The sequence below is a fragment of the Cyclopterus lumpus genome, chromosome 21 (genome assembly GCF_009769545.1).
Source record: "Cyclopterus lumpus isolate fCycLum1 chromosome 21, fCycLum1.pri, whole genome shotgun sequence".
Taxonomy (NCBI): domain Eukaryota; kingdom Metazoa; phylum Chordata; class Actinopteri; order Perciformes; family Cyclopteridae; genus Cyclopterus; species Cyclopterus lumpus.
Window position 1 is genome coordinate 4,647,027 of NC_046986.1, and position 15,441 is coordinate 4,662,467.

General features: G+C 45.9%; 1 protein-coding gene across 15 annotated transcripts in view; it reads left to right on the forward strand.

Annotated features, from left to right (window-relative positions):
- pikfyve (phosphoinositide kinase, FYVE finger containing) overlaps positions 1-15,441 on the forward strand; it is a 30,335-nt gene that overhangs the window by 857 nt on the left and 14,037 nt on the right. For 2 of the 15 annotated variants that reach the window (XM_034561006.1, XM_034561007.1), the window contains 29 exons: positions 585-780; positions 1,942-2,109; positions 3,051-3,062; positions 3,698-3,807; positions 3,935-4,106; positions 4,739-4,943; positions 6,174-6,200; positions 6,411-6,500; positions 6,613-6,769; positions 7,293-7,450; positions 8,202-8,313; positions 8,468-8,615; positions 9,035-9,199; positions 9,288-9,350; positions 9,450-9,579; positions 10,133-10,313; positions 10,419-10,493; positions 10,622-10,729; positions 10,811-10,951; positions 11,063-11,189; positions 11,281-12,155; positions 12,278-12,655; positions 12,959-13,048; positions 13,506-13,606; positions 13,694-13,768; positions 13,948-14,119; positions 14,215-14,393; positions 14,648-14,761; positions 15,253-15,361. In XM_034561006.1, coding sequence (XP_034416897.1) covers positions 603-780; positions 1,942-2,109; positions 3,051-3,062; positions 3,698-3,807; positions 3,935-4,106; positions 4,739-4,943; positions 6,174-6,200; positions 6,411-6,500; positions 6,613-6,769; positions 7,293-7,450; positions 8,202-8,313; positions 8,468-8,615; positions 9,035-9,199; positions 9,288-9,350; positions 9,450-9,579; positions 10,133-10,313; positions 10,419-10,493; positions 10,622-10,729; positions 10,811-10,951; positions 11,063-11,189; positions 11,281-12,155; positions 12,278-12,655; positions 12,959-13,048; positions 13,506-13,606; positions 13,694-13,768; positions 13,948-14,119; positions 14,215-14,393; positions 14,648-14,761; positions 15,253-15,361 — 4,620 coding nt within the window. In that variant the 5' untranslated portion in view covers positions 585-602. Of the gene's footprint in view, positions 1-584; positions 781-1,941; positions 2,110-3,050; positions 3,063-3,697; positions 3,808-3,934; positions 4,107-4,738; positions 4,944-6,173; positions 6,201-6,410; positions 6,501-6,612; positions 6,770-7,292; positions 7,451-8,201; positions 8,314-8,467; positions 8,616-9,034; positions 9,208-9,287; positions 9,351-9,449; positions 9,580-10,132; positions 10,314-10,418; positions 10,494-10,621; positions 10,730-10,810; positions 10,952-11,062; positions 11,190-11,280; positions 12,156-12,277; positions 12,656-12,958; positions 13,049-13,505; positions 13,607-13,693; positions 13,779-13,947; positions 14,120-14,214; positions 14,394-14,647; positions 14,762-15,252; positions 15,362-15,441 lie in introns of those variants that run through there. The other 13 variants (XM_034561010.1, XM_034561009.1, XM_034561011.1 and 10 more) reach the window with 12 other exon arrangements.

The window sequence follows — 15,441 nt, forward strand, 5'->3', positions numbered from 1 at the left end:
TAGTGAAAGCGCAAGTGCACAGTTATAACACCGTTATAACATCTGTTTGAAGTAAATGTTCTCCATTGAATATATTATATACAAAAATGAAAAGTACGTGTCAGGAACATGTACTCTAGGTATACAAAGTTAAAGTTATTAGTCAGTAAATATTATTACTCATGTTTTAATGTAAAAGTTGCTATTTTTTTACTGTTGTAGTTGAATTGTTGCTTATTAATTATTAGTCTGCTGATTATTTTCTTGAGTAAGTGATTAAAAAACATTCTTTGATGTTGACTTCCTCATAATAAGTTGTGATATAATACTAATAATAATACTTCGCTTTTCTAGACACTCAAAAGACGCTTTACATACGGCATAGGCAAACAGAACAAAACTAAATAGAAAGACAAGGAGCAAACACAAAACAAACACACAGAACATTTCGGGTAAAAAAAAGAAAAGGAAAAAAGAAACAGGAGAAGCTCGGAGTGAGTCATGTAGATCAAACAAATTCCCTGCTTGTTATGTGAAGAAGAGCAGCGCTGACGTTTCTTACCACCAGTTACGCACGCTTAAGATGTTTGTGGTTGCATCTCCAGCAGGACTAGCCGGGCGTCATGGCCGCCGATGACATGTCCTCCTCCTCGACGGACTGGAGCACGGAGCCGCTCATCTCTTCGCCCACAAGCCCCTCCCACCTGACCCACTTCAAGCCACTGACTCCGGAGCAGGACGAGCCTCCCCTCCGCTCCGCGTACAGCTCCTTTGTCAACCTGTTTCGTTTCAACCACAAAGGTCAGGGCCCACAACAATCTAGAGGAAGTTATGGATGAAGCCTCGTTATGTCTCCCCAAGGTTTTGTCTTGCTTACACTTGTGATGTGTAGACAACGCATCGTCAAAGTCCAACGCTGTGAGAACATTGAGCCTGGACGACCTTGGCCTATATTTGTTTACATCTTCTTTTTTTTTTATGTACCCATGGGTGTTCATGAAGGCCTTCAGATGACTTTTGATAATGCGGGAAAAAAAGTGATGATTATCATGCTCGTTCTGGAGTGTGAAGGAATCTTTTCTCTATGATTTCTCACCGTGTTTCTGGACATTTTTTCACGCTAATATCCTGATTTTCTCGGGAGATTTTGCTGGACTCTGAGATTTTAAAGTTCAGATCAAAGCTGCCTTCATATTATTAGCTTCAGCTGAATTTTTAGAGTATAGTTTTGCAAAGAAAAAAGAACTGTAAAAGATTTTGCTTCAGGAATGCGTCCCTCTTCAGTCGGTGTGGACAGGAGGAACGATTACAACCAACAATAATTCTGTCCTGTACCATTTCTTAGAAGTATTAAATAATCCGGCCATGAGTTTAAGGGTCATATAGTTATACATACAAAAAGACCTGAATATCTGATGCTTGGAAGTTGGTGGAAAAGTGACCATGAACAAAGTCCTTTAAGCTGAGTTATGATTAGTCAAAGCGCAGTGCGGTATTTGCTAATCCTGTTATGGGACAGCTCAGTGACTTATAAACAGTTTCTTGTGTTTATTTGGTGTTGTATTGTGTCTTTTTCACTTACTTCAGTATACAAAGCGTAATGGATCTATAAGACAAAACCACTTCCCACGTTACAGTATGTTAAAACCTCTCCTGAGCAGTATTTTACAGCAGAGTACACAAGTCAGCTCTTAACCAGAAGTCTTGTGAGGTCATGTGATTGAAATTGCCTTCCAGGAACCAGTGAAACACGTGATTTGTGTGTTTTATTCCCATTTCTGAAGTCCTGCACTCTGAGCAACACTCCTACCCCATTTTTAAATAGCTTATTTTGTCAAAGCATCTAATTTATTGATTGCTGTCTGGAGAATTTCTAAAATACATTGCCTTAAATGGGTTGTTTTCTGTCTTGACCTTGATGTGTGTGTGTTACGTGTGTGTGTGTTACGTGTGTGTGTGTAGAGGATGGACGTCCTCCCTCAGCGGTTTCAGAGAAGACGGATGTCCCGTCCCCTTCTCCTCAATCAGAGAGGAAGAGCTGGTCCACAAGTCCGACCCAGTCCCTCTACAGTTCCAGGTCGCACCGAAAACCGCACCCAGACCACCTCCGACGTACCTCAACTGCCTCAGGTACAACACACACACACACACACACACACACACACACACACACACACACACACACAGTCCAGTGTTGCAGTGTTTTGTCTCACATATTTATATACTGGGATAAGATCTTTTTTTTTTATAGGTTTTTGCAATGCTTTTTCTCAACCGTAACTTTATGAAAACCTGGTGGTTTTGCGCTCTCTCGCGTCACACTTTTAGTTGATGGCAACTCTTTGTGTAACTTGTATCGTGTAAACTTACCCGGAGGCCATTGATAACACATTGGGTTGTAGAGCTGCACGGTCGGACCGAAGTGAAGATTTAACGCACGCACTTTATCCTAAAGCTCAGCGCTCAACAACTTCCCTTGTACCGAACAAACAAGGTCACAGAGGGAGGTGTGCGACTCTTTATTTAGTCTAAACAACACAATCTGATTAGACGGCTCAGGACATCTTCACTTGCTGGGAAAGGAAAGGAAAGGAAAGGAAAGGAAAGGAAAGGAAAGGAAATGAAATGAAATGAAATGAAAGAGGACAGGACAGGACAAGACACACATTTTGTATCAAAAAGTATTTCTTTGTAGCATTATGAGCAGGGTGAAGACCTCATTCTGTGTGAATCGCATTCATCAAACACACAAACTCTGAAGTAGAGAAACAAGTGTTTTTAAAATGTATGACAAGTGATTTTCAGACCCCCCCCCCCCCCCCCCCCCCCCCACCTCCTCGCCTGTTTTGTTAAAAGAGGATTGCTTGTCTTTTTATCTCCCTAGTATTCTATTGCAAGGTTAGTTTACTTTAGATGTTGGTGTTCACCCACATGGACAGAACATTCTGTTTGGGATTTTCGTGCCTTGCTTCACAGATAAATCTGCAGAGCACAAAACAAAATACGAGCATCGGTCTGACGGTTGAATGTTCAGGTGGTAACGTCCGCTCTCATGTCTCTTCTGATTGCAGTGGATTGGCCAGGTGAGGGCTCTCCGGCACCGCGCGTTTTACTAAAGACGCTTCTTAGCTTGCCGTTAACCAGAGTGGCCTCACACAAACTGTTTGGTGTGTCTGAGTGCATGCAAGTGCGTTTTTGATATTGATTTCTTAATTTCTTTTCAATGAGGCGCTTTCTGTTAGTCTTTTTGGTTTGCCCCAATGTTTGACACTCGGGTACTAATGCTGATAAATGGAATATGGTGTTTCTAATGAATAACCTCCGAGCTAACCGTCTTATTCAACATGTTTTTGTGTTGTTTTATACACATTTGCAACTCTTCATTATTCATAAGGTGTTGAAGTGCATTGTCAAATGTTTGTCACGTAGTAGTTATGTTTAAATACGCTGTGAGGAAGAGGAATTTAATTATCTTACATTTAAAATACATTCAATATATATTTATTTATATATATATATATTTATTTATATATATATATATATATGTTTTATATATATATATATATATATTTATATTTTTATTTATATATTTGTATTTATTTATATATATAGGCATATTTGACAATGCAGAAGGATGGATTGTAAAGAATACATTAATTATTTCAGTTATTGTGCTTATTAGAGTTCTGAGTGTTTCTGTCTACATGCATTATTTCAGACTGCAGCAGGAAGTCCGACACCCCCCTCAGTAATCACGACCCTCGCACCGCTGTGCAGCTTCGCACTGCACTGAAGAGGCTGAAAGAAATAATGGATGGAAAGAGCCAGGTATGCGCACACGATCTGAGCCCTTCACGTGCTTTATATCTATATTTTGAGCGTTTTGAACGTGAACAGCAGCTTCTCCACGTGGATTAAAGCCGCGTGCTGTGGTTGTCCCCCCCCCCCCCTGCAGGACAGCGACCTGAAGCAGTACTGGATGCCAGACAGCCAGTGTAAAGAGTGCTACGACTGCAATGAGAAGTTCACGACCTTCCGCCGCCGCCACCACTGCCGCCTGTGCGGACAGATCTTCTGCAGCCGCTGCTGCAACCAGGAAATCCCCGGAAAGTTCATGGGCTACACGGGTAGGTGACATAATTACCGTATTTTCAAAGTAAGAGCCAAATAATACAGCCTAAAGTTCAATTTCATTGCGTTACATCATTTCAACAAGATAATCATGTTGTTTACAACACTTTGTTGGTCTGGATTAGTCCTCTAAAGGGTTATTGTCCTATTTCAGCCACTGTGGGTGAATGTGTGTTAAAGGGAAAGTTCACCACCTTTACCTACATTTAGCATCAGCACTGACTACACATCCACATTGAAGCTGGTGAGTTCTACCATTTAAAGTCCCTTTTTTTAAATGGTGCCACAAGAGTTTCTACATTTAAAGTGTTGAAAGAATCTTTCCACAACGCAGTTCTGCAAAGGTTTTCACAATAAAAGCCTTGATAGGAAAATCAAGGGATTCTGTCCACTGAACACGAGAGGGCTTTTATTTTGGAAGTGTATCGTTTGTATTAACAAAGTCAGCAACAAACATTTCCAGGAGCAGATCAGAAAATGACCAAATACAGAATAGTAAAGTATAATAAAGGCCTATCCACAATATTAGCCTGGTTCAAAGAAAAGCCTGGTACTCTAAACACTAAACTTGTGTCCTTTCCTGGTCTTTCTGTGCCGTCTCTCGTACCTTTTTTCTCCCTGAACGCAGGCGACCTGCGCGCCTGTACGTACTGCCGTAAGATAGCGCTGAGCTACGCTCACTCGACCGACCCGTGCTCCATCGGCGAGGACCTGAGCGCCTTGTCCGACTCCACCTGCTCTGTGTGCGTGGAGCCCAGCGAGCCTCGGACACCTGTAGGCGGACGCAAGTCCAGCAGGAATATCTTCCTCGAGGAAGACCTGACCTGGCAGAGGTGATCACACACACACACACACACACACACACACACGTGCGCGCGCACAAAACAAATATTTGCTTATTAAGCTTATCAGCTTATCTCCACAGAAAAAGACAAGTTTATTGGTCTGGTATATTACATTGAGTGTGACTCTTTTAGTTTTTGGCCAAATAAAGTCAGACAGAAGGCTGCATGATGCCTTCAGAGTCGGCTCTGAATTCGTGACTCTTTCAGCCGCACCTGTACTGTACCTCGGGTCCCATCGGGCCGTGCACCTCCACTGTAAACAGATATCGGCACATGAACGCATGGTTTTGGTATCGGAAGCGTATCTGGTTTCCGTTTGTAGGCCGAGTCGTAAGGACCAATCAGGTTTGAGCGGGCTTTGGTTGCATGCAGGTAAACAGTCCGCATGCCTACAACCCAAAATCCTGACTGCGTGTTTCACATCTTGTTTGTTGTTTGTTTTTTCTTGTTGTGATTTTTGCTCCTGAAACACACTTTCTTAGTTCTTCCTTCCCGCCTCCTCCATCTCTCCGCTTGCTCTGTTTTTTCTCGGGTGATTTTCTGCTGTGTGTGTGTGTGTGTGTGTGTGTGTGTGTGTGTGTGTGTGTGTGTGAGCCCTGACTGAGAATAAATAACTCATAAAGTGAGATGTGACGGTTCCTAAGTAACGAATAACGTCAAAGAAGAGAAGAGGGAGCTTCTGTGTCCTCTCCAAGTTACTCCATTGACTTTTCATTAACCTCGTGCACACACCCGGCTAACTCATTAAATGTTTTAAAGACGTCTTTTTTTTTAACCTGAGTCATGAGCTGTGTGGAAGAGACCGGGACCATCAGGCTTGACTTAAACATTGCTTTACTAATGTTGCAAAAAGCGCAATAAACACGCAAATATACGTTAGCTGAATTTTTATTTATTATTAGACCAATAAATCCTTCCCCAGCAACCTTTTTGAGGAAAATTAAAAAACCTTTTTTATTGCAGCAACAAATCGGTCAAAACTTAAACAGGAATTCAAATTCCAGTACAGAATGTGTGGAGGATACAAACGTAGACTTGAATTGAAGAAATAAGCCCCGTAAGCCTGAAGTCGGTATCTGCTATCTGGTGTCGGTGCATCCGATGCTGCTGTTTGTAATCGGTGTGCTTCCTGCTTTGTTTTCCTTTTTTCTATCAACCTGCCTCAAAGAAAATCTGTTTCGTTTCTCTCTCTCTCTCTCTCTCTCTCTCCTGGCATAGAAAAACTCCTATTGGGATGGGAAAGAAGTGAGTCTAGTTTGTTTCATGAATTTTTCTTCATCTGTCCGAGCTTTTAGCCGCCTGCAAGTTAAAAGCTTTCTCGCTCCGCGACGAGATAGTCGTCTGCATGACCAAATCGTGAAATGGCTAACAAATAGGGTGTGTAAAGACACACTGAGTAAATCAAAGTGTGTGTGTGTGTGTGTGTGTGTGTGTGTGTGTGTGTGTGTTCATCAGTATGATTCACCAGGAGCCGCAGAACAGTGGCCTCACTTCCAGACTGACGGCGCTCCAAGAAGACGGCGGCAAATCACCCGCCAGGAAGAGGTGAGCTCACTTTGAACGAAGCCTCCTCGGCTCCGTCTCGGGGGGGAAAACACTCGAGTCGAGTCAGGCGGCGTGAACCGGTTCTCTGTGCGCCCCCCCATCCCCCCCACAGATCTGCCAGCGTGACCAACCTGTCGCTGGACCGCCCCGGGTCCTCCATGGTGCCGTCCTACGACAGCTCCGTCAGCCCGCCGACCAGCCGAGACATGGCGGGCGCCAAGAGCGGCGCCAAGCTGGACCACAGCGAGGAGGAGAGGAAGATCCTACTGGTGGCCGGTTTACTCTTTCATCTTCAAACCATTTCCATCTCCCTTGTTCAATTTGCCCATGAATATTTCAATATTTCACGTTAAGATACTTATTCAATCATTTAAAAAAATATATATATATATATATATAATTTTTTTTTTAAATAATATATAAATATTTATATATATTATTTTATATTATTATTATATTATATATATATATATATATAATATTATATATATATATATAATATAAAATAATATTATATATATATATATATATATATATATATATATATATATATAGTTCCATATGAGATGGAAAGACATGTAGCCTATCGGTAAAACTTAAGTAATTTGCTAATTAAACGTATCGCGCTACCGAAAAACACCACAGGTGGAATGCCTTCACCTGCGACCCTAAATTGCAGGTTTAATTCCTCTTTTTTATCGAATCTTAAAAAGAGGAACAACGAACCAAAACGTTGCCATTTATTAAACATTACTCGTCGTCACGATGCTCACGCGCCTCACATTCCTGCAGGACTCCTCCCAGCTGAAGGACCTGTGGAAGAAGATCTGCCACAACAGCACAGGGATGGAGTTCCAGGACCACAGATATTGGCTGAGGACCTACCCCAACTGCATTGTGGGAAAAGAGCTTGTCAACTGGCTGCTGAGGAATGGCACCATCTCCACCAGGTAGCGTCCCGCTGGACAAAACGTGCTCTTTGCTTCTTGATCAGTGGGACATTTTTGGAGATGGTGGTGATTCGCTTTCATGCCAAGAGTTAGATGAGAAGATTGATATCACTTTCATATCCGTCCGTTAAATGTAAAGCTTCATATTTAAATGTAAAGCTTCATATTTAGCAAACCAATATGTGCTTGGTATCAATCCTCTCACCTAAAAACAGGCGTGTTTGTAATGATCATCGCAAACTCGCCTTGTGTTGCGTTCCCATTCAGAGAATGACGTCATATATGGGCTCATCCGGTCCCTCATTTGAACTTTGACCCACTTTTCTGATGATTTGGTAAAATGTCTCAGACTTAGGTGTTCAAATGGGTTCTGATTGTTAAAAGAAACGTTTTTTTTTTTTTTTTCTGTCTCCACGTTCGCTCTCCCAGGAAAGTGAAGTCTTGATTTTTTTTCGGACACAAAGGAAGCATGTCAAGCATTGTCCCAGTTAACTTAAAAAAAAGTCTCAATGTAAGAAGTCCTTTTGCAGTTTTCTGTCCCCAGTGGTTGGACTGGTGGTCGGATGATCTTAGAAAAAGGTAAATAGCAGCTCCATCTGACTTCATCTGGTTCCGGATCTTTCTTTGACTCGTCCACATGCGTAAAGGAGCTCTCTTTTTCTACGTCTCATTCCGAGGGCACTTCCTGTTTAAGCCGCTGTTGATCTCGTGTTTTCACCTGCATCCACATCCTGGTGCTTCTGTGTCACAGGGCCCAGGCCATCGCCATCGGCCAGGCGTTGGTGGACGGCCGCTGGCTGGACTGCGTCACCCACCACGACCAGCTGTTCAGGGACGAGTACGCTCTCTACCGCCCCCTCCAGGTAGCTGCCGGCGTAACGCTCTGATTCCAAATGACCGAACGATCCCGCCCCCCCCCCCGAGTGTTTTCACTGTTTTGTGAATGTGTTGACATTGAGTCATTCAACGGGGTCTTCTGACGTATGTCACTTATCTCTCCCCCGTCTGGCCTCCCAGAGTACAGAGCTCTCGGAGACGCCGTCTCCGGACAGCGACAGCGTGAACTCCGTGGAGGGACACTCGGAGCCGTCCTGGTTCAAGGACATCAAGTTTGACGACAGCGACACGGAGCAGCTGGCAGACGAGACCGAGTACTCCATGCCGAGTATGTATCGCACGTCTGGCGCTTCAGTAAAACCCTTTTTTCTTTTCGTTTTACACCTGCACACTTGTTGGCTTGGATCTTTGCTCTTTGCACAGTAGTACTGCCCTTAAGTACTGTACATAAGATTATACTTTATCAAAGGGAAATATTGTATTCTTTACTTCACTACATTTATCTGACGGCTTTAATTCATTTAGTTCACTAATTAAGATTGATCAGATGGACAGAAAATTAAATGGAATAATAATCTGCATTTTTACTACAAAGATGTTCTCAGATGTGTAGATTTGCTGCTTTTTGAATATTCACAAACCCGAAACAAGCCGTCAATTTAATGGAGAAAATAATCATTACTTAATAATAAGCTGACTGGCCTGTAAAGTCCTGCAGCTCACTTACGTGCCCGTCTGTCTGTCCAGACTCTGCCAGCCCCAGCAAGACCACGTCCGTCAGCAGCTTCCAGTCCGTGGTGGACAGCGACTCCGCCGCCTCCATCAACCTCAACACGGAGCAAAACAACGTCAACTTCCACATCAAGAAGCAGGCCAAGTATCCACATGTGCCATCTGCAGCGGATCCGAAAGGTAAATAACGCAATATTCAATATATAAATACGTCGCGTTCTTTTCATGCTGTCGTCTCCTGCTCATGTCCTGGTTCTCCCTCTTCCAGCTGAATTCCTTCTGTCTGAGGATGGAGGACAGAACATCGTCATGAGTGACGCCTTCATCAAGGGTAGGAACTCTGCACTTTTATTGACTTAATCAGACTACATATTCAATTTGAAATTTAAATAGCGAAGCATAACCGGCTCCCTCCTCGATGTACCTGCAGAGTCTCTGTTCAACCGCCGCGTGGAGGAGAAAGCCAAAGAGATGCTGTTCACGCCGCTCGGTTGGCACCACAGCTCTCTGGATCAACTCCGAGAGGAGAACGGGGAGAAGAAGGCCATGGAGAGGCTGCTGTGAGTGTCATTATGCATCGTGGTCCACTAGGGCAGCAAGTAATGATCATGCATATACACGTAGATACATAAATATATCTGGATTTCTATATACAAATAGAAATAGAATTTCTTTTTCTAAGTTCAATACAACTTTTTTTGAGGTTTGTGAAAACAGTTACAAAATAAAAGGGTTTAGGTTTGTGAGGATCTTTTTGTATTTTTTGTTATTCATTTTGACATCAAGGTGTGTGGCGTACTTCAGCCTCTTGTGGCCAAAAAAAGTGTTACAACAACAAACACACAGAGAAATAAGGCCGGCAAAAAAAATAGAAAACCTGCTTCTCAGGGCTTCCGTACATAAATTCTGTACACCGATTATCAAAATGATTGGCCTGATTAGTCGACTAATCGCTTCAGCACTTATCTGCACTTTAGAAGAACGCGTTTGAACTCGTGCTCTCGAGTGTATTCGTGCCCTGATCTTTGACTGGCGCGCGGTTTCCACAGAGCAACTCCCAAACAGCACATGTTTCAAGAGGCGTACCTTGAACCTGCCTCCCTTTTTGTTCAGCTCCGCCAACCACAGCCACATGATGGCGCTGCTGCAGCAGCTGCTCTACAGCGAGTCCCTGTCCCTGTCCTGGCGGGACGTCATCGTCCCCGTGGTCCGACAGGTGGTCCAGACGGTGCGGCCCGACGTCCGCAACTGTGACGACGACATGGACATCCGCCAGCTGGTCCACATCAAGAAGGTCAGGACCCCCCCCCCCCCCTCTCCCACCCCTCCTCCCTCCCCGCCTCGTCAAACTGGAGTCTGCTTCAGGTGGTTCACTGCGAATCTCCGTTTTGTGTTTCAGATCTCTGGAGGCCGTAAGTTTGACTCCACGGTGGTAAACGGCTTCGTGTGCACCAAGAACATCGCCCACAAGAAGGTGGGATCAAGTTCCCCCCCCCCTGTTTTTCCACGTTCACTGTCTCCTTGAAATACAACAGTGATGTCCAGACACGAAGGAGTATGTCGGCAGTTTTAAATAATACTACTTGTCTGACCTGTAATCAGATGAACGCCTACATCAAGAACCCCAAAATCCTGCTTCTGAAGTGCTCCATAGAGTACCTGTACAGGGAGGAGTCCAAGTTCTCGTGCATCGACCCCATCGTGCTGCAGGTCAGTGATTCGCGCGAACTCCAGTTTCTAGACTGCTTTTGCCGGAACTAAGACCAGATCTTTCTTTTGTCTCTCCCTCAGGAGCGAGAGTTTTTGAAGAACTATGTGCAGCGGATAGTCGACGTCTGTCCAACCCTGGTGCTGGTGGAGAGGACCGTGTCTCGCATTGCTCAGGACATGCTGCTGGAGCACGGCATCACACTGGTCATCAACGTCAAAGCGGTCAGTGAAGCATTAGTACAAGTCATTTAAAGTAAAGTCGTCCTCTCGGTTTGGTTTTAGTCTGACTTCAGGAAAGCGAAACTTTTCAGTGGGCTCCTTTCTCATTTTTAGCAAGTCCTGGACAGGGTGAGTCGCATGACCCAGGGAGACCTGGTGATGTCCATGGACCAGCTCCTCACCAAACCTCGTCTGGGAACCTGCCTCAAGTTCTACATGCAGTCCTTCACGCTGGCCAACGGTTAGAAACGAACCTCCTCGCCACGTCTCAATGTATATTGCTGTGAGATCAAAAGAAATAAAAGAAAATTCTTTTGTTTCCGTCCCTCCAGATGAAGTGAAGACTCTGATGTTCTTTGAGGGCTGCCCTCTCCACCTCGGGTGCTCCATCAAGCTGCGAGGAGCCTCTGAGTACGAGCTGGCCAGGGTGAAGGAGATCATCATGCTGATGGTGTGCGTGGCCTACCACTCCCAGCTGGAGATCTCTTTCCTCATGGACGAGTTTGCCATGCCGCCCAGTTTGGCCCAGAGCACCTCCTTCCCCTGCCTGCTGGAGGGCACGTCTGCGGAGGAGGAGGAGGAAGAGGAGGGGGAGGAAGAGGCGAACGGAGAGACGATCGGAGGGAGCCTGGAAAAAACCGTAGTGCCCGAAGACTCGGCACCGGGAGGACGAACCGAGGAGGAAGGGCTTCCCGACGAGTCGTCGCCCACAAATGGAGATACGGACACTCTCCAAGACAAACGGCATCCCAACTTGTCCTCGCCGGTCCAAGACCAGGAGGCCGGTAGCAAAGAGGCGATGACCTCCACGCCGTTCTCCAGTCCCATCGCGCCGCCTCTGTGTCTCCTGCCGCCGTTCCTCATGGAGGAAGACCCGGCGATGGACGCCGACACCGTCCTCATGGCGTCCGAGGGCGAGACGGGGTCAGAGGGGAGCCTCGCGAGGGGGGATTCGCGCGATCCGGACGACGGGGAAGGGGCCGCCACGACCCGGTTGTTCCGAGACCCCCTGCAGGACGACACGGGGATGTTCGTGGCCGAGCAGGTGGATTCGTCCGACGACCGTCTGAAGTCCATCTCGGCCGTCTTCAAGCAGGAGCTCAAGGACATCATCCTGTGCATTTCCCCCTTCTTCACATTCAAAGAGCCATTTCTCCTCATGCCTGCTGGCATGCACTGCCCCAGCAGGGATTACTTCCCAGAGCAGGTACCTAGTTGTGTCTAACGTGTCTTCTTTTGTCTGACCAACGGTTCAAAACCCCCAAATAGTCTCCTTCACTTCTTCCGACGTGCACCCTGCTCATCCGTGTTCCCCCGTGTCTTTTATAGGTCTACCTGTCTCCCCTCCTCAACAAGGACTACAAAGAACTGGACGGACGCAGAAAGCGGCAGCTCCTCAAAGACTCCGCCCCCTCCGCTCTGGTCGGCGGACAGACGAATGGCGCCGCTCCGCCGAAGCCCATCGACGTGCTGCCCTCCCACAGCCTCACCAGCACCCGCATCATAGAGCTGCTGAGCGGCAGCCAGGACCTGGCCCGGATGGTGGCGGACTACAGGGCAAAGGGAGGTCGCATCCGACAGAGGGAGGCCGTCGACCCCTTCGGCGGCGTGCCGAGCAAAGCGGCGGACGCACCGGTGAAGCCGGCGAGGGCCGACAGCGAAGAGGAGAAGCCGGGCAAACCGACGGATATGAGCTGGGCCCCCAAGGTGAGCGGCGTGGACACAATTAATCATTAACTTATGTACATGCAATTGCGGTCGGTGTAACTCACCCAAACAATCACTCACCATGAAACACTTGTTCATTTTTTTAATTCTTTTTATTTCGAAAACTGCGTTGTTTACGTTCATGCTGACATTTCTTGAGCATCTACAAAACAATCTGCATTCCCACTTTTTTGATATATTCGCTCCTCCTTCTGAATAGGTTCAGGAATAGTTATTCATATATATATATATATATATATATATAATTTAGGAGTGTTTGTTTTGCACCTGTCATTTCCTCAGAGCTCTGACTGGACTTGTGTTGATCACCACGAAGCTCTGGTTGCTCTGAGTAACCGGAGCTACTTCCACCTGAGAGAAAAGAGTATACAGGTCTTTATTCTCAATGTTATCTCCCTGCATATGCAGAGCATGTGGTTGTTACATGTTTTATATGTAGAATTAACTCAGAAAGGTAGCTTCTGCTAACCATACGTCTTGTTTCTGCACAATTCCTGCAGGGATTTTCTCCCTTAATGCGCTCCTCCTTTTCTTCTTCTTCTCCTTTTTCTACCTGCGCTGTCCAGTTTTTGTCCACTCCAAACACTAAAAAAGGTGCATTGCGTAGATGCATGCGTGTCATCGCGTGTGATGCCAGGCAGGGGGGCCGTGGGGGGTGGGGGGGGGGGGTCGTACCATCGGGTCGAACATTTCTGAGTGACTGCATAAAATCTTCCCAGATTACTCACTTATGACTACGGTGTGTCTGTGACTCTACTTTCATTTTCCTTCACCCGTTTGTTGTTGTTGTTGTTGTTGTTGTTGTTGTTGTCGTCGTCGTCGTCCTCAGCTGGACTGCCTGAACCCTGTCAACCACCAGAGGCTGTGTGTGCTCTTCAGCAGCTCGTCGGCTCAGTCCAGCAACGCGCCCAACCCCTGCGTCAGCCCGTGGTAAACCCTGTTCACGTGGAGACCGACAATAAAGACTCCCCAGTTCCTCGTTGTGGATGAATTTGTAGCCATTTTGTTTGTCGTCAGCAGGATCGTCACCATGGACTTTTACGGCAAGAACGACCTCTCCCTCGGTGTGTTCCTGGAGCGCTACTGCTTCCGGTGAGATAAAGTAAAAAATATATATAATAAAATGTGTATTTTTATGAAATTACTCGGGCCGAGATTGTAGCTAAACAAACATTTTTAATGTTGTTTGGGAAGTGGAGAGATGTTATATGAATATGTCGCAGTAAGTAAGCCTGTGTGTGTGTGTGTGTGTGTGTGTGTGTGTACTCCAGGCCGTCTTACCACTGCCCCAGCATGTTCTGTGAGACTCCCATGGTGCACCACATCCGGCGCTTTGTGCACGGCAGCGGCTGCGTGCAGATTGTGCTGAAGGAGCTGGACTCCCCGGTGCCCGGTTACCAGCACACGATCCTCAACTACTCCTGGTGCCGCGCCTGCAAACAGGTCCGTGATGACAACAAACATTTTTTTTTATTTTTTTTATCCGACACCTTTTTATACATTTCTAATCGAATCGAACCTCGAAATCGATTTTCAAGGTGACGCCGGTGGTGCCGCTGTCCAACGACTCGTGGTCCATGTCGTTCGCCAAATACCTGGAGCTCCGCTTCTACGGCCACCAGTACACCAGGAGGGCGAACGCGGAGCCCTGCGGACACTCCATCCACAAAGACTACCACCAGTACTTCTCCTACAACCAGATGGTGGCTTCCTTCAGGTCGGTCCTCCGTCCTTCATTCACCCACCTGCCGAATGAAAGGTTCCATATGGGAGATATTTGAGTATTAATATGGCAGCAAACAAATATTTGCTATCTAAGTCAGGATAGCTAATTTCTTTAACGTTTTTCTACTTTAAATGTGTTTTTTTTTTTTAAATCCAGGATTTGTACTTTATTTTAACACCGTAGCGTTGCTATTTTATCGTTGCACTCCTTCAACTGGTAATACTCGCGTTTCCCTTCCTCCTCAGCTACACTTCTGTACGGCTGTTGGAGATTTGTCTTCCTCGTCCCAAGATCTTCATCAGGAACCTGGGACCGTCTAAAAGCAACCTGCAGCAGGACCTGAAGGACTTCTCCCAAAAGTAAAGGACAACGAGATCATCAGTCCGAATTCATTTCGACGCGTCAAACACGCAGAAAGACGCCAGTAGACAAAAAGAAAGATATATGAGGAGAAAGACCCATTTAATTTAATGGAAATCTGTCTCATCTTGAGTTTACTTTCAGGCCCCTGAGGAATGCTCACAGTGGCTTCAGTTCATCCTCTGTGGAGCATGCATGTGTGTGTGTATATAGCTTTAAATCACCTCAAACACAACAGAACATTTCCCTGAAGCCTGCAGGGTAATTATGGAGCCCATGATTATCCAGATGTCCCGTGTTCATCCAACAGTCCTAACAATAGGAACCGACTGAATAAATATAGAAATACACCAATTAAACCAAGTGAGGAAGAACTACAATACAAAAAAAGTAAATGGGCTTTTGTCTAAAGAAGGAATTTAAATGCTTTGCAGTCCACATGTATTTTTCTTTTCTGCACATCAGCTGACCAGCTCTGCTCCCTCCTCAGAGTGACCCAGGTGTACCTGGCCATAGACGACCGGCTCACCTCCCTCAAGACCGACACCTTCAGCAAGACGCGAGAGGAAAAGATGGAGGACCTCTTTGCTCAGAAAGACGTAGGCTTCTTCCCCCCGAGTGTCGGCACATCTCCGGTTTCAGTGGTTAGTTACGTAGACTCATAGCGGCGTTTGTGTGT